The sequence below is a fragment of the Anser cygnoides genome, chromosome 4 (assembly GCF_040182565.1).
Source record: "Anser cygnoides isolate HZ-2024a breed goose chromosome 4, Taihu_goose_T2T_genome, whole genome shotgun sequence".
Taxonomy (NCBI): Eukaryota; Metazoa; Chordata; class Aves; order Anseriformes; family Anatidae; genus Anser; species Anser cygnoides.
The window spans coordinates 62,149,367-62,168,772 of NC_089876.1; the positions used below are offsets into that span (position 1 = coordinate 62,149,367).

At 40.2% G+C, this 19,406-nt stretch overlaps 1 protein-coding gene across 2 annotated transcripts in view; it reads right to left on the reverse strand.

The window, feature by feature from the left end:
• ZDHHC2 (zinc finger DHHC-type palmitoyltransferase 2) overlaps nucleotides 1–16,305 on the reverse strand; it is a 32,619-nt gene extending 16,314 nt beyond the window's left edge. Inside the window, exons 1-3 of one of the 2 annotated variants that reach the window (XM_048049826.2) lie at nucleotides 16,123–16,305; nucleotides 5,949–5,975; nucleotides 2,744–2,838 (exon numbers count right to left, since the gene is read on the reverse strand). In XM_048049826.2, coding sequence (XP_047905783.1) covers nucleotides 2,744–2,838; nucleotides 5,949–5,970 — 117 coding nt within the window. In that variant the 5' untranslated portion in view covers nucleotides 5,971–5,975; nucleotides 16,123–16,305. Of the gene's footprint in view, nucleotides 1–2,743; nucleotides 2,839–5,948; nucleotides 5,976–15,934 lie in introns of both variants that reach the window. The other variant, XM_048049824.2, reaches the window with a different exon arrangement.
• Between the last annotated feature and the right edge of the window lie 3,101 nt (nucleotides 16,306–19,406).

The following is a 19,406-nucleotide window of genomic DNA, read 5'->3' on the forward strand; positions in this document are numbered from 1 at the left end:
GTGTTTGGACGTGGTTTTACACCAGGCCAGCTGGGAGCAGGGAAGAGCTGCATAGCCTACATGACAGAAAAACCACCTCTCATCGCCTCCTGCACTGAGCAACTTTCATCCCTGCCTGAAGTGACAACGGCAACCATCGCTCCTGTAACAACTCAGAGGGTAAGAAATTACTGAAAGAGATACATGCTATGCATTAAGTTGTCCAAATTTCTTACACTTTAAGATCCTCGGCAGCACAGCAACATAACCAACACTGTCACTGTTGCTTCTAGAAATGGGAAGGCATGGAAGTCCTTGGTATCACTACTGTCCTTGGTATCACTAGTGTTTATGTCTACAGAAAGGCTTAAGAGCTAGTCATTATAACATGAACTTTTTTCCTAAATGAAGGTGATGCATGTAAAGCTAAGAAAGCAGTCAGAAACACATAGGTAGGAACCCATTCTCACCTCCATAGAGAGGTGAGAGGCATCACTCCTCTTTCCTGATGGTTTCACAATCTTGCAGTATAAGCTAGAGGTTCACAGTCTAACCTGAGCTTCTCAGAAATTAACAAGCTTCTTTTATTTTTTCCCAGCAAGAACACACTCCTGTTGCTAACACCTATATTGGGTGACATAGGATTTCTTACTGTAGAAACTTGGTTCAGAATAACACTTTTTTAACGCTTCCTTTTTGAAAGCACGTAAAGCTATTCCTCCATCATTTTGGACCAGTTCTCAGAGTAGTCTGAAGTCTGCAAAACCCTCCTGCCTGGGAAACCATCTTCTCTCCCACCTTCATGCAATACCCGCACATAGCTGGTACACACAGGCACAGAATGGCATGGTCTGACCTGAAGTAGTTAAGGTAGTATGGTATCATCTGTGTTTGAAGTGTTTCTCAGGACAACTATTTCTAGAATGGGAGGGATGGCTACAACACATTGAATTTCAGAATAAAAACGTTAAGCTAAAAATATTTTAAATGTCAAGCCAGAAAGTACTTTAATGCTTTTAATATGTGTAAAAAATTGAAATAAGCTTAAGTAGCATCATACATGCTGTGTGGTTTGCACAAGCTGCAGTATTCATGAGAACAAAATGCAAAAGCTTTATCTGCTTTTTAGTCTTCTAATTAATATTTGCTATAGTTGACAGGTAAGTTGAAAGTACATCCATTTACATTTACAAGCTTTATCCCATAAGCTGGAAGCCAAACAGTAACTTAACATCACAAAACATCCTAATTAATTTAAAAAATTATGCTCTAGCAGATTAGCAAAAAGACATGGGACAACAAAAGATGTCACTTACTGCCAGCAACATTGTGTAAATTCAAAGAACATGGAAACATCACACATCGCTTTCTATTAGCTAGCTTCACTACTTTTAATATGATATTTGAAGTGCTTTGCTAGCATCGTATGGTAGTTTTAGAATATCAGCATAATTACTGAAGACTTGTCAAAATGTTTTGGTAGTCTTTTTTAATCTTTTAGTCTTCTAATTATCACTACAGTCACCATATATATATGCACATATTTTGCTATGTAATTACTAAATGAAGTAAGTTCTTAATTTATTTCCCTGCTACAGCTTGGGGCAAAGAGGAAAGACTGCAGGATGAAATTCAAGGAAGATGCCAATTACTTTGAATTATCGACTTGTCTTCACAATTACATATCTTTTTAGTGAATGAAAATTACCCAGAGAAGAACCTCCGCAAAACAGACAGTAGAAACCACAAGCTATTCATATCGTGTTGGCATGGTAATTATAAGAGATGAAGCTAGGACTCCATGCCAAAATAAGTATTGGCTTTGTGGGTATTTCAAAACTCCAAAGCAGTAGGATGCTTCCTCCTGGCCTGAGAGGTTTTGTTACACAGCACCTCCTGAGGAAGTTGGGGTGTCTGTACACAAACAGGATAAGGTACCAAAAGCTTGTTTTGGTTGTACCGAGTTGCATGGGGAAGAATGTTAAGACTAGGAAGTTTTATTATCTTTTATTTTTTACACATTAGAAAAGAATATAAAATTAAAACAAGAAGTACAAATAAAATCAACCACAAAGAACTAAAAACAATCACCTTGAGGCTATGTGATGTTGAATACAGTTTGTATCATAATGTTCTCCAAGACAACTGGATCCTTCTCATTTAACACTTCTGTACTAGCTGGACTTGGATCTAGGGTATATATCTACCTTTGACATCTATTCCATGCAGCTTTTCTACACTCTCCCCAGTATCAGCTTACCTGACTGCACACTCATACCACAACCAAGTTCCTTCATACCAAAACAGATGTGGAAGAAGCTTGAATTTAGGGGACAACTGACAGATGCTGACAGGCAACTCAACATACGTGTAAAACACGTGGAAATATTTTTCCCCATATAAAAATATACTTCCATGCAAAGATTTAATCTGCTAGTTCAAACAACACCAATTTTTTCAACTGAAGTTTTTTTTCTTTTTAACCATAAATTTTTAACCATAAATTTCTTTTTAATCATAAATATTATTTAATTTTTAAAATTTAAGTATCTTTAAAATTTAGAAAAGGTGTAGCTTTTTTTTTTTTGATTTGTCAGTTATGCTGTTTGCAATCTGACTTCTTCCTAATAAGAAGTGGCAACTACTAGCTGTATCTTTCTACACAGTGTAAAACTACATGAGATCAGAGCCTAAGCTACTCAAACACTACAAAAGCAGGCATTTGACTAGGCTATTTCAGAAATGAAAGTTAAGTTTATCTTACTTCTTTTGAAGGATTCATTGGTAGCGTAAAGATTGTTTTCCAATATGACCAGACGAACAGCATGAAAAATATGTGGTAAGCAACCAGGCACACAACTAAAATCAAAAAGGAACAGAATTAATACCAACAGACCAGCGATACTATAGTGCTTACAGACAGATACAGTACATGCCACAGGTATTTACTCTAACAGATGTAAATACAGAGGTTCTGCAAAAGCTCTGCAACAGAAATACTGCACTGCAACTTTACATGAGACAATACAGACTGCAGGCTACAAATACTATGAAAGTTTGAGGGGAACTGTTATTTGCTTATTTTCAAGCAAGCAGTCTCCCTTTTTGCATTTGTTAAAACCTATTTAACAGAACTTTCTCTGCATTTCAGTTTCATAAACCACGCAGAGAGACTGTTAGCCATGGAGAGAGAAAAAAAAGGAATTATAGTTACCTAACAATAAGGTGTTACAATACCTAAACAACCAGAGTGAGAGAGACTTTGTGTGCATATGATACCTGAATAATAACCATAACCAGTTAATTTGTTTTGCTAGATTTTTAAGATGCAGGTTTTTAGAAACAGCCTTGCATCCCTCCAGGTTCTTTAAACTCAAGTGTTCACTGCTTTATATTCTTCACAGCCAGCAATATATTCATGGATTTTAATAGATGCCTTTTTCAACATTTAAGTTTTTTTTTTTTTTTTTTTTTTAGAGAACACAGAATGTAACATGAACTTTTTCAAAGACCTGCCATGTATTGCTAGGTATTTCTGTTTAAAGGCTCTCACTGTACATACCAGTTAATATGTACATTACTGCAGGAAGCCATCAGTGATGCTAACAATTCACTACAGTGAATACTAAATCCAAAATCTGTGTCCCCTGATTTAATTGCCCTAGTTCACAAGGAGGAGTATTTCCTTAGGTTATTCCTCCTTGGGCACAGAATTGCCAAATAAAGGCCACCTAGGACCACAGCAGCACAAAATATTATTTCCCTGTTGTGCAGATGAATTCAGACTATAGAGACCTCAGAGTTGGTCAGAGATGCTACACCTGTCAAATATTCTTTATGCAGCTGCTGTAAACTTATAAGATTGTCAAAAAAAAGAAAACATCACAAAGGGAAACATGCACTTTCACTGCACAGTCTGAAATACTCTCCCCATGTGGTTAGCCTGTGGTTTTTATACATGTATATATAAAGCTATTCAGTGCTAGAGAATTCGCCATAACACTTGGGATGGTGTGCAGAACTGCAGGAACAGTAGCCCAGAATGTTCTTGGCTTTTGTAATTTTGCCTCCAGAACAACTCTGAATAGATGTTTCTGGTACTGAAGTTTGTTTATTCAAAAAAAAAAAAAGCATAACACAGTAAGTATTTATTCTTGTTCACTCGACAGTTAAAAAGGATATGAAACAAAAGCTAGCAAAATCTCATGATGCCATGTGTCACATCTATAAACTGAAAAAAAATATCTTATCAGTGTAAGTAAATGATAGACCTGGACCCCACATCAACCACAATATCCTGGATTACACTATCTTGCTATTGCAAAAGCTTCTGGCAGGTACAGTCCGCATTTTTAGTGAAGCATTTTTTAATCTATCTTTTAATCAATTCCAAGAAAAACTGATCTACTCATAGAAAATCAGTTTGTTTTTTTTTTTAACCAGCATATTCATGGCATAAAATGAGGGCAAGGCAGGGCATTATATCATTTTGGTACACCATGTATTTACCAATCTGTATCTGTATTTTATTACTGAGAGAAGATGAGTAACTGTGGTCAGTAAGACAAATAATTTTCCATATATAGGAAGAAAAAAACAGCCTAAAGAGATTATCCCTTTTAAGGTCTGCACAAGACCCAAGCTCCCTTCATTTGTTCTTGCACCTCAGTCCTCCAGCATGGCCAAGGCCCTGACCTGTCACATCTCCCAGGTCACCCAGCCACCAGTTTCCTTACACTGTGATGGAGCCCCATCTCACCCAGGTGCTGCCACAGAAATCCTTCTATTTTACACATTTCCTTTAAAAAAAAAAAAAAAAAAAAAATAATAGTGTACCCCTCGTATGAAGGCAACCCACTTAAGAATAGCTAGAGTCACCTGGAAGGTTACAACACCCACTAATAGGGGGCAACAGGGGGGTGAGACACATCTGCCCAGTTGTCATCCCTGACAACACTTTGGGTAGAAGTACAGCAAGTACGGGGTATAGAAATACATAGTAAATTTCTTTTCTCCTGACTGGCTCACCGAGGTTTTGACCAGCTAAAAAAAAAAAAAAAAAAAAGGAAATTAATAGTCATCAATGCCTTTTTCTGATTTGCTTTGTGAACAATGCCTACCGACACACTGAACTTTGTTCTTCCATGACAGAGCAGGAAGAAGCTGGAGCTGTTTCACAGCCTGCAGGTGTTGAAGCATGTGGGTATGCATACGCACTCCTGTGCTGGCCGTGTGGGCAAGATCACTGAACGGAAATGTGTTTTTCAAGCAAATATTTCTTAATTATCAAAATCTTTTACTAAGTGAGGGAGTCTCAAGTGACTTAAAAACTGCTGGGATGACACAAGTTTAAGTAGCACACCGTGTGCCTCCTAACCCTTATCCCCCTTCTCCATAAGCTTCACAGCCTCACTCTACAGTTCCAAATTGTGCTGTAGCTTTAAAATAGCATCTGGAAAAGCAATCTCAATATGTTAGTGCCTTTGGGTAGTGATAGCTAATCAGGCAGTTTTATTACCTTCTGGAAAGGTTATTTATCTAAAGGATTCTGTGTCTTCAAAGACATCGGCTAAAATGAAGCTGGAGAAAAAAAAATCATCTCTCATTTAAGTATGCTGCACCCTGCACAACCACCCTGATCATTTTCAAAAGCCTTGGTTTTACAAGAGCTGTCCTTGTTATAAATAAATAAAAATTTGAATAAAAATAAAAAATAAAAACAGAATATAAGGATTGTTTTAGTTGATACTTCAGAAAGTCAGTAAAGGAGAGAAAGTCCTCATTTTTCTCATCTCTACTTTAAATGGTAAAAGCAATGTTCAGGATCAAGACAATAATAGAAGGAGCTGAGGAGCACACCAAATGCATTCATTTAAAATGCAACAGATCTGAATCTCAATTCTATTCATAAACTACTGTACTACCCTGGCATATGAATTCCACTTATAAACAGCAAATAAAAATCTTACCTTTTTCTCCAATGTTTGTCATTGTTACTGAAAAACGAGAAAAAAAGGAAAAATTATTTTTAAATAGCAAATGACGTAACTGAGTATTTTAAGCTTTTGTTTTTCAACCAAATAGGGAAGAGTAATTATCAAATGATACGAGTTTAAGACTATACACTATCAAGCTTTTATAGTGCGGCTGCGTACATTCATCACTGGAATAGGTAAAGAATTAAAATCAATGCCAATTGCTTATAAATGTTTCCAGCCCCCATTCCCAGGCTCAGATCCATAGAACTTTCTTTCATCTGAAGTTGCCAAAGTTTAGCCCAAGGAAACCACCTCTGAAGAACACTTATTTAACTGTGGATCTTCAAGTTTTATTGTTTATACATGTTCTGCTCTTGAGGTGGAGGTGTCAGACCCCAGAACTGGTTTTGCCAGCTATACCCAGTGATACCTTAGATCTCCAAGGCATAAAAATAGACAAAAGTAGACCGCAACCAGAACGCTGCTCCCCTGTCTTGGGACCTCCCAATACAAGAAAGCTGCAAGTCCAGGGGAGAGCCACCAAACTGGTAGGGACTGGACCACCCATTCTCTGGGCAGAGGCTGCATGATCAGGTCTTGTTTAGCCTGGGGAAGGCAAAGTTGTGGGGGGACCCAACAGCAGCCTACCAGGACCTACAGGGAGGCATCAAGGAGGTGGAGCTGGGCTCTTCATAATGGTGCTTGGTGCGAGGACAAGAAATATTGGCCATAAATTAAAAGGAGGATTGGATTTGATACAAGGAAAGGCTTTTCCACCATGAGAAGAGTCCACCAGTGGAGCAAGTTGCCTAGAAAGGCTGTACGGTCTCCAGCTTTGGAGATTGGGTAACACTTCAAACAGCCTGGCCTGATCTCACACCTACCCTGCTTTGGGTTGGAATAGATGGGCTAAGGTCCCCTCAAACATAAATTATTCTGTAATTCTATAATTATAAAACAGGTCTATTAAAATGGGTATTTGACTCTAGATTGACTAAAATGAGCATCTACATAACCCGAGGGAAAACAGTAAATAACCACGTTTAACGAGTTTTTAGAAAAGTCGGAAAGACACCACAGAAGTTTCATATTATAAAGAAAACTCTATTCCACCCTCAATTTTCAGGTTTAGCTAATTGCCAGCACAGTTTGACAAACTAGATATCAACCTAGACAAGAGCTAGAAAGAAGCTGAGGAAATATATACACACACGTGACTCTGAGGAGCAGAGATGCTGCAGTATCAGCACGCACAAAAACTGTGAAATTGTAAGCAGTCACCCGCCAGGAATAACCCAAAGACATCTTTAGAGTTGATGTATTAATTTAAGAGTGCTGGAGCTCTCAAGTTAGGGCAGAACAGCCAGTTCACAAATTCCAAATTTATTCCTCCACTCGGTATGACCAGGAAGGTATGCAGAATCCCTCTAGAGGAAAAATTCTGCTAGTCTTCTCCAAATAACTACTCTGCTAATTAAAAAGCCTTAGCAATGCATACAGTGCAGAAGCACTAATTTCAAATGAGTTTACTTATCTGACCTTGCACAATGATTGGTGGCACTTCTCCTCCTAACAAGGGCTTAGACCATTGTTGTGAAAGCGCTTGTCACCACCTTTCTCCCCATTAACTTTGGATAAAACGTTAATGTTTTTGAGACTTGTTTTCCAGTCACTGAATCAACATCAGACAAGCACGTTCTCTTCCTCCATACATCATCTTCTCTTAAGTAGCACATCTGATGGGGACCAACTGCAGTTATTGATTAAGGACAGAAGAGACTTCGAATGCTGATGGTCTGTCTGCTCGCAACAGAAACATTTCTATGTCTGCAAGTAAAGGACCGACACAACCGATAAATTCAAATTTAATAATCTGTTTTTCACTGCAGGCCTACAGCTTTCCAAAATTTCTGTGCACCTCCTGGAGCAGACACGCTCTTCAGAGCCTGCATCTGTTCAGGAGACAAGCTTTCCAGCTTTGCAGTATCTAGCTTGGAAGCCAAGTATTCCTGACAGGCAGCAGCTGCAGGTCCTGAAGGCTAAAACATTAGGTGCCCAAAGATGACTGAGAAACAATTTTATGGACATTCGTGTCATTTTAATCTCTTACCAATGGGCAAGAGAGTTATTTCATGCACTCCTGAGTCGCCACCGCCACGCAAGACTGAAGTAGAAGCACCGCGTCTGAGAGCGGCCACCATCTCCAACCTCACCGCTCTTTTCCTCCACACATACGGCAATGGATGTTTACACAGAGCCTGACTGCACTGCTTAGCAAACATCCCCTCTGACTGCGCCACGGAGGAATATGCCAGCTATCCAATAACCCGCAGCTTCTCACAGGGTGAAGTATTACTCCTCCTGCTCAGGCCTTTTGTAAATCGCCTTTGACAAAGGCTCCCTGAAGGAAGTATAAAGATGGGGGAGAGTAACTGAAAGGTGACTGCGGGACAACGTGACCAGGGAGGAAATACGTTTTTCCTTCCCCCTAAATGAGACAGAATTAAACAACAGCAAAAAATAGTCCTTAGAAATCAAGCTTTCCCTTAAATTTCCTGTGAAAAGTAAACTTAATTTATTTGTTGAATGACCACGATACGAAGTCTTTCCCGGGTAACTACAAAATGCTTACAGTTCTAAAAATCATACTGTTTAAGTGCATGGAAAATCATTTTTTAACAAGAAAAGTCTGACTAATTTGTAATTTGAACAAAAATGTTTGCTATTTTTCCCACTTTCCGAACAGCACCCTCAATATATTTATTAAAAATTAATTCCCTATTTTTCAGAAGATACAGCGATCTGCCTTTGCATTATTATTCAATAGTACTTGATTATATAGTCTTTTGTGAATCATTTATACCACTTTCTGGCGGTTTTCTCATCTCTTTTCCTAGGGGTTGTGTTAACTGCTGGTAATGCACAAAAAAGTAGGTCAGACCGCGCATTGTCATTAATAAATATCAGCTTAAATGCTGCACATTCACGTACTGGTAGTCAAATAGCATAGAAATAATAAGCATAGAAAGTACTTACATCTACAGTAACTAAAAATAAGCACCAAGGACACACCAGGACCAACCGTGAAGCAATTTTTACAGGTTTGGAGGAAACAGGCAAAGAGCCTTTGCAATAGCAATGGCATGGCAGCTTCCATATTTTCAGAGCCAGAGATAATTGTCAAAGCATGACCTGCCTCCAAGTAGACAGCACCAAGTCAGAGCTCTGCTCATCTGAGACGCCGTGGGGGCACGCTTCGTTAAGAATTAGCCTTCCGCTGCTGCACTGCCAGGATGCCATTTATGGTTCAGCACCAGACGACTCTCACGTAATTAGAGCCTCTCTGTTTCATTACACGGCTTACAGACAGTGCTCATCAGCATCAGGGAACAGGCTGGGACATACATGAGACTTTGGCCAACATAGATGCCGGTTTCCTGGGCCATCAGACACAGTACAGCACACTCATTAGTCTATGCCGCTGAATATATTGTCTGTGCTTGCAAAAAAAAACACATTAGACTGAGGACAGAGAGTTACGTTACACAACACAGGGTGAAAAAAAAAAATAAAAATTTACCAGCAGAGTAAAAATTCATGATGGAGAGGACACCGTAAGAGCCTGGGGAATTCACCCTGTGCCAGCTGGTAGTCCTCATTACTGGGAGAAAGGCATTCAAGCATTAGGAATGCACCTTGATAGCCAAAGAGGTGCCAAAGTATCTCAAGACTGCCTGCTACGACTCCTTTATCACAAAACCAGAGCACAACTGAGGCTAGCAGGGCCCTCTGGAGCCTATATGCTCCAACCCCTGCTCCGGCAGGGCCACCCAGAGCTGGCTGCCAGGACCACGTCCAGGGGGCTTCTGAAGATCTCCAAGGAGGGAGAGTCCACAGCCCCTCTGGGCAGCCTGTGCAGCAACAACTCATTGTTGCAAAATAACTCATTTGTAAAAGGTTAACCCACAAGTGCTCCTTTGACTCTGCAAAGTCAATTCGTGCTGGATCAGACCTTACTTCAGCTTAGAAGTGGACTTCCCATTTCTTGAACTAGGGCTCATTTTCTCTAGAAATCTTTATTCTCACTTACCCATGGAAAAATTAAGTAGGCATCTGTCTCCAGATAGCCTGAGACATAGCAAGACACATTACTAGCACAGAACTCCAAAGTGATCTCAGAGGATAAAATTAATGTAAAAAAAAAAAAAAAAAAATTGCACCAGTTTTCCAGCGTTAAATCTTCCTTGATTTCTAAACCCAAAATCAAAGTTCCTGAGCAGTGAATGTAATGGATGAATAATAATAATAATAAAAGACTGGAGAAAGCAATGAATCTTTAAAAGCTTTAATGGAAGCGAATATACAAAATCTTGCTTCCACATTTGATGTACATCTTTAAAATATTTAAAACTTTGGAATGGGAATATCAGATAGATTTAATTTTGAGACTCTGCAGCCACATCTATAAATAGTTGTTTCTCTCAAACTTGTATATAATTTAACATCCTGGATCCGATTCACAAAACTAAGTATGTATTTCATCTTTATAACGCATTTGAAGCTGTAAAACACTGATATATAGATGCAGTTTAACTCTCTGCACACATAAAAGTGTTTTACTGTTGTGACAAGTATTCTATCCTTATATGCAATAGTCCTTTACAAATAATAATAATAATAATAAAAAAATCAGTGCTATAATACAAACTGCCACTTTGCTAGGCAGAGCAGTGAATTGCATTGATTCAGAATGACAAGGAGGAGACTTGGGACACTGCTTCATTTAAGAACAAAAGCAACAAACTATTCCTGGGAGACATAAGGTTAGCGTAGTCCTCAATAATGCACACATTTGGATTTGACAGTATTTGCGAATGTGTCAGTAAATTCATTTGAACCCCTAGTACTGTGCCCATTGAACTACATCAGTGCTCCCCTACCAACAGCAAGCTACCATCTGACATCCTTTCAGGTAGGGTCACAACAAAACCATTGCTTGCAAACTGAGTGTGCCCCAAAACTGATCTAATCTTTCATCGTTACAAACTTCTTATTCACTTCCCATGTCAGAGGGACTATCTTTAAACTACTCCTAAATTTGTATGATCAGACCCTTTTTAGCAAAGAAAGAGCACACCCCGACGAACACATCTATACAAGCTGCTATATATCAAGCAATGCTAACTCAATTTCAGAAGCGGAGCTTTCTTTGAAATTCTGAGAAAGAAATCAAATGAAATTTGGGAAATGCACAGGAATTCCTGCTGGCTAAAATTCAGAAGCCAATTTTACTTCAGCTGTGAGGTTTTAAGCTTTCCTAAAAGCAACCAGAGATCAGAAGAGAAAAAATGTGGCATCTGCAAAACCTGGCATAAATACATATACAATTATGCTTTGACCAAAATCCATTGCTATCTTAGCAGCCAACGTACAGACAGCAGTGTTACAACATATGTGTATTTCTGTAGTGAAATGTAAGCTGTAGTTGATTACAAGACGTGAGCGATGAGTACCAGGAATCCTTTGATCCATTTGGAAAACATATGGAGCAAAGAGCTCAAACCCAGATGACCAAATCTTGGGCCCCCACTTTTTCCTTTGCTATGCACACGGTCTATCAGCTTCTATCTCAACGTGTTCTGATCCCTGATCACACTGTGCCATGCCTCCAGGGCACACATTAATTCTGCCTCTAAATTGTGATGAATTAAGCAGCTTTTTATCCCGCTATAACTCCATTCCACTGTCACTGCATTGAATCAAAACCCTCCGTTCAGCGCTAACCAATCTGATCCTCCAGCAAAACTCTTTTACGCCCATTAACATCTTTAGCAACTGGGTGTCACATCGCATTTCTCTGTTCTGCACTGAAGGTAGTGGTGGGCAGCTCACAGTTGCACATTCATACAAAATACAAGGATGTGGTTTATGAGCTCTCCTGACTGGATGGTGAATGTCTTGTTGCCTCCCCCTTCAACTGTGCTGAAGTCACTCACACTTTCTCAGATCAGCCAGACCACTCCTCAGGTGGGAACATTTCCTTCCTCTCTCTTCACTGAAGTAGTCAGAAAAATGCTCATTGCTCATTTCCAGGTTCCACAGCAGGTCTATCCTCCTTCTTTAAAGTTACAAATTCAAGTTGTATTTTAGGACACGATTCCCTGAGCAAGAGTATTATCCTTCAAATTAAAATTGGTGACAAGTAAAAATGAATTAAAACTGTACATATGAAACCAATTTGTACTTTATTGGACAACCATTTCATCAGCACGGTTAAAATTGTCACCATCTGTCCCAGCACTGTCAAATGTTCAGGTTTTCCTTCTCATAAATAACTTCAAATCATGAATTGGTAGGAAAAATAAATAAATCTCAATATCCAAGATTGTCAAGAACATTTCTGACAAATAGCTGTCAGAAACAACACAAATATCTACTGGTTCTGCCTTACCCAAAGCAGCGGATAATGGAGTGGATAATTATTTGAAGCCCCTTATAGTTCTACTAACCCAAATTAGAGATGCACCTAAAGAGGAAAACATAAGAAAAATTATTTTCTTTGCATATGCAGAATTTACTGGATCCAAAATGCATTTTCTGAGTACGGACACATGGATGAAGAGGATGGGAGAACACTGCATTTGCAGTTCATGTTGTTGTTCCAAATACCTTATGTTGAAATTTCAGTAGCTTCACTACTAAAGTGCAACATAATCATTGTGCATTGTTAGTGTTTTCTACTCTTTTTAGAATGTATCACTCTTTATGAAATTTTGGAAGGCTTACAAATGCAGAATATAAAAACAATGGAAAAAAAAAGTATGTTTAAAAACCTCTCTAGTTTTATATTTATGCATCCACAGCTACTGTGAGAACAATTGGCAGGAATTAGAAAAGCATGAGATCCCAACACACTCTTCCACCTAGTAGATATATTTTAACTGAACATCATTTTGATTTCACTTTATCTCCAGATGTGAGGATTTGGGGTCACGCCAAAGCCTCTAAATTATTTTTATGGAAGAATATATCTTATTTTCAAATATTATTGACCTTAGAGATACAAAGCAATTTGACAAGAGTTGTGGGATCTCATACAAAACTTCATCTGATTTAACCAAAGGCTACAATTAATCAGAGATTATATGTTTGAGAAATCCTGAATTAAAATCTACCCTCTACAGCACGCAGCCCTTTCCTTTCTGAGAGAGTTTTCAATCAGTCCTATGAATCACTCCACTTCTAGCAACAAGGAACAATTACAATTTCAAAGAGCAGGATGCTTGCAAGCCCAGAAGCACTGTGAAATGCCACAAAATATTTTTATACCAGAGAATTTAGAAAAAAAAGTTCTGTTTTACTTAAGCACACTGCAGATCCTAGAAACAAGTCTATCCACACTATCTAGGAAAAATTAGACATTGCTGTTAAAAAAAAAAAAGTTTCCAGTCCAATGCATGTTCCCTTCTACATGCGTTAGTGTTTAGTCCAGCCCTTCAGAGATGACTTTACATCCTGCTCCCAAAGCAACATCCAAAGATACAGCAAGCAGCAGTGTTGTCCTTTAGGTTTGTAAAAAATAACATTTCTCATATACTGTAAAGGTGCTGTTCCCATATTAGAGATTCTTTGAAAACAAATGTATTTTACAACATTTCCAGCTTCGCAGTTTTTAAAAATTGACTCGTCTCATTTAAATCTAGTATTCTATAAGCAGCAGGAAGAGGACAACCATTGACTGAAAAGCCTTGAATGCCTTCTCCTTTATCTTAAAGGTTAAAGATGTGCAAGCACTTAGCTGAATCCACTAACTAAAGAGGCAGAACTCTAAGCGTGGTAATACCACAGGTAAAAGTTGTGGTTCCTTTTCTCTCCCCCCTGCCTTTTTTTGTTATTGTTTCTAAAGCTTGAATCATTTTTCCTGATTTCTAAAACGTTGCTCAATACCATAACTGCTCAATACCATAACTGCTAAGTTTTAAGGATGAAAGAGAACACCTCAGGGAACTTCCTTCTTTTTTTCAATGTAAGCTCCCTCCTACAACACTTGGTCAAAACTGCAAAAACACCCAGAACACTACAACTGAAACTCTCATTACTAAAAGCTCAAAGAAACCATTTACATCAGAACTGTGCAACGCTGCTTGCTAAATCCTACTGCACAACGGTTAACATTGTTTGCTGTACATTGTCTTGTCATCAGCATCCCTGACAGCCAGTCGCAACAAAATCAGCAATTACACACATCCCCTGAGCAGGCAGCGCCGCAGGAATAAAAGATGAGCAGAGCAGACAGGCTGGCTTCAAAGCACTGAAACGCTTACAGCCTTTTCCTGCTGCTGGCTTTCGTTCTCAGAGTTGTTAGCTATTCCTTCTGTTGTTTACACTAAATATTCATTAGTAAGACAAGACATAAGTTTGCTTTATCTTAATATGCCAAAAATGAGGAAAAACATCCAGATATAGATAAAAGATGGAATTAAGGCAAGTCGTGGGCAACTGTTATGCTGAATTCATAAGCTGGTAAGCCGGGAGGAATGTGGGTAGAGGGAAATGACAAGAAAATTTTAAAAGCCACCTTTGTTCACAGACAGGGCTTCAGCACCGGTAGTTTTAGCAGAGTCCCAAGAGTCCCTCTCCCTTTCTTCCTATCACAGGCCTTTTGCTCTGAGGGGTTCTCAAGGACTTACAGTGCCATAGTTTACAGGAAGTTTCAAGCCTGCTATTACCCTAAGAGGCCTTATGAAATGCTTTCAGGTACACTACAACTCTTTCTTCCTCTGTTTGGTAGACTTACATAGAAAAAAGCATACAGCAGATCACTCAAATAGCAGTGCCCACATCAAGCCTCCTTTGTTGTGTACATATCAAGGGGCTGTGTACATTAGGACAGACATTAACTATATGGTCACTCACTCCTGCAGCATCCTTGCCCTCCTTGCATCAGCCCACAGCTCCCCTCAGCCACCTCTCCCCACAGCTTCCCACACAATGCTCTGCAGGGAGACACTTCGCTCCTCCTCTCACCAGGACACAGCACTCAAATCCCACTCTCTAGCTGAAGAGCAGCACTTAACAGATCTGAATGCTGTTAGTGAAATATATATATATATCAACTACACCATACCAAGTCTTGATACCTCCCTCCAAAACAGAGGTGCTAAGCCAGGGAATCATGTCTGGCTTAATGCCTCAACAGTTCAGCCAGGCATCTGTACAACAAAAACCTTCCCATCACATTCTTCTGTTAGAAAAAAATATCCAGAATTAGTTACCAGACTGCTGAGATTTTCCACATGAACAGCCGAAGTCTGGCAAAGTTATACGGGCGTATAAATGCACTGAATGAGCTTGATGAGGGTATTTCCCCACCACCACCACCACCACCACCACCACGATCCCTGAACAGATGCTTGGCAGCTACTCAGTGCTCACTGTGATCCCCACCTAGAGCAAAGGGGTAAAGGAGATGCAGCGGACAGTTTGTGTTCCCAGCATCATAACACCGCTCACGAAACACCTGGATTTAAACGAACACCATGAAACATCTAAACATCATGACGCATCTAAAATTTAAAGATTGTTTCCTGCAGGATAAACACCCACAGAAACTGGAATCGATTCAAGAGAGCCCAGCTGGCTTGCCATTTAATTAACGCTTCTGGCTTGACCCCCCCCAGCTGAACCAAACACCCAGCTCTCCCCAGGTGCGTGGCCACCCGCCTGCTGCCCAGGGCCAGAAGCAGGGGCAGCGGGCATCCTTTGGGTGCCCCAAACCCCACCCCGGAGAGCTGCCCTGCCCCGTGGTCCTCCTGCTCCCAACTCGGGGGGCACCACTTCACCCCTTCACGCTTCCGCCTCGGTCGCCAGAAGCCAAATTTAGGCACACGACGCTTCCCCGACCCCCTTCGCGGCGCAAGCCGCGGGCTGGCTACAACAGACGGCCGCCCCCTGCCCCCCCCCCCGGCGGCACTCACGCAGGCAGAGCTGGGTGACATAGGCGTAGTAGGACCAGCACAGGATGCTGGAGATGAAGAGCACGGGCACCCAGTAGAGCAGCCGCTGGCAGCGCCGCCGCACGCCGCCCCAGCCGCCCGCCGACCCGGCCGCCGCCGCTGTCCCCGCTGCTGCCGCTGGTGGCGGCGCCGCCGCCATCTTCCCGCACCTCATCCCGGCCGCGCACTCCGCGCCCCGCGTCCCGGCCGCGCATCCCCGCCCCGCCGGGGTCCCTCCTTCTCCTCCCTTCTCTCCTTCTCCTCCCTTCCCTCCTTTCCTCCGAGCTCCTCCCACAGCGGGCCGGCACAAGGGGCGGCTCTGCCCGCCCCCCTCTACCGGGCCGAGGCTGGCCGGGCCCCTGCTGCCTCAGGCAGTGGGATGGGACACAAGTGTGTTGGTCGTGTGAGGCTGGGGAGGGTCTTCTGGTTTTCTCCCAGTCCCTCCACTTTTATTTTATTTTCCACCCAAGGATGGTGATATTTAACCTCCCTTGAAAATGGTTTAAAAACACTCGCACAAAAAATAAAAAAGTGCTGCCTCGTGTGCAATGTTTCGTAGCGACCCTTAAAACATGACACACAATTAAACAACGAGCAGCAAGCATGGCAGGTTGCTGTGTCACAGCGAGCAGGAGGCTGTCAGAGACCTGGGCGTCCTGGTTGGCAGGGGATGATGGCCTGCGGCCTGCTGACTCACTCCTTCCCAAAGATGCTTTACGTTACGGGCATAGTAATCAAACACTTGTGAAACGTCCTAGTAAATCCACATTGCCTTACGGTATGCACGCCCAAGTCGTGGCTGAATTATCGTGCCAGAATTAGAAATGCTGAGAACAGTGCGACGTGTTTCTGCAATCTGCTGGAATCTCCCAGAGCACTGGCAATGCAGTAGGTGTAAAAGAGGTGGCTGAATAAAATGTATTCAGATTTGGAAAAAAGGTTCATATAATATCCCACATAGGAGCCCATGCCTGTAGCAAAGTGATCACAGTACAGCTGCCATTGATTAGATTAGGAACAGGCTGCAAGACAGAAAAAAATAGATGAAATATGACAAAAACAGCATAGGTGAGCTGCCAGGCTCCAAAATATGAATATGAGTAGTTAGCATATTTATTAAAGGTACTGAAAAGGTAGTTGGCCATATAGCTGTGGTATTTTTATGCAATGCAAAACTGCATGCTCCTCATTGTTACAAGATGAGGCTGAGGAATTTGAGTTACCCTTGGTAAACTGGGTGACTGAGCAATGCAGAATTACATACTGAGAGGGAAGCATACAACTATAAAATATGCCAAGGCAGGAAGTTATCTTTACCTATTCAAGAGAAAGACTTGTGTATCACTGTGAATGGCTCAGTGAAACCATCTTGTCCCTGTACAGATATTATAAAAGAAATGAACAAAATATTATGCCATGGAAAGACTGGAATATAATAATTCATGAAAGTGCTCTGTGTCATGAAATTATGGTATGGAATTTGCTTAAAATAACTTCTAGAGTTTGATATACATTGCAGTGGGGCAATCTAAAACATGAAAGGGAGAGAACAAATTACATTGAAAATGTAGAGATAGCGAAAGGTACAGAAAAACTAGATTTGATATTCTTACATACTGTATTTCATAAAACAAGAGGAAAGGGACCAAAATCAACATGATATAGACAATAAAACCATTTTATTTCACTTAACTAATTTTACTGTAATTAAATATGCAAGTCATTGCTGAGGCCAAAATTTTAGTAGAACATTTAAAGGATTTGACTTTAGTATGCTTAATGAAAATATCCATGGTTATTCAAAACAGATCTTAAAAGAATAAGGAGCAAAGTTACCACTGCTTGAAGACATACCTCATGCTTTACTGGCAAAAGCTAAAAGAAATGAAGGCAATTTAATCCCGTTGATGGCTTTTCACACACATACTTGGAAGTAAGTGACAGGGACCTCTCTTGGAAAAGGCAGCTGTGTGTTGTGTTTTTCTAGGGAATAGCTGCTGGAAACTGTATGCATAAGTTGGAATAAGTTTTTGTATTGTACCCAGGGGCTATGGAAAGCTTCTTAATACTATCACTATTTTGTATATATTATGGTGTTATTTTACCAATCACCATACATACATTGTATGTTTGACCTAATTCTCTAATGTTCCAATATCTGTCTCTTTGTCCCCTCATGTTTATGAAGGGTACAGGAAAAAAGGAACAGCTCTCTAAGTGTTCAGACGGCACCTGCCATGCTGCTGTATGTATGCCAGTAAAGCAGTTCTCATGACATTAGAATTCTTCCGTAAACCATTTTAAAATGCCGTATAGGATACAGGACAGACAACAACACATGCCAGGGAAAGATGCTAAATAGAGAACACTATGTAACATAGTAATTCATTCTTTACGATAATAGTAGTTATACAAAACTAAGTATATAGAGAGGTGGCAGGTTGCCAGAGATGCGGGAACAAAAAGATGAAGTGTTACAAAGACCTCAAATTACATCATACAATTTCTGGTTAGAGGAATGTTATTGCCCCTTCACGGAAATGGACTTCTGTAGTCTGGCTTTCTAACTTTTTTAATGGCCAGTACCATTCTCCTCTTGCTGCTCAGATTCTAAAAAAATTGGGATTTCACTGTTTAGTATAATTATTAACATAGCTATTATTGTAATATAGTGTTTACTAGAGATGCAAAATCATGGTCATTCTGGTTCAATGCTAGTCATCTTTATGTCCTAGCACGCAGTAAAAAAACTAAAAGATACTCCTGTGCAAGTCTGGGGGGCTCCATTTCATTGCGAGCACCACTTTTAGATGAAGAATTACATCGCAGTTGTTGTTGCTGATATGAAGAGTTCCTTAATATGCAAATTATTGTCAGATCATGCTGCATTTCTACAATGTCCATTGCGTATGGATAGCTATTCAGAGCATTGGGGTGCATTTAGGAAGTGACAAAATGTACTAGGACTTCTGATCTTAGCAAGTCATCCAGCTAGAGCAAACCGTAGTAGAAGGTATGCGGACATCTAATGGAATTACACAGGCATCTTGAATGTATTTTAAGATGTGATAAGCAGTTTCTGATAATCAACCTTGTAAAGTAAAAGCAGCAAAATAGAAGGAAATGTTAAGCATATCAATCTCGTGAACTACTTAATGTCAAATAATAATTAATAATTAAATAATTAATGTCAATAATCAACCTTGTAAAGTAAAAGTAGCAAAATAGAAGGAAATGTCAAGCAAAGGAGAATGTTTAATATATGGCGGAGAGAAACAATCTGTTATTGATAATTTGGCATAAAAAGCCTCCTCAAAGCTCAGTTTTGTACCAGTTTGAATGGTCATAAAATTTCGAAACAAGAATAAAAAAAAACCAAGATGAACCACAAAAGAAAATAACTTGAAGAACAGCAATTATGTAAATTGATAGTGTTCTCCTTAATGTATATGTG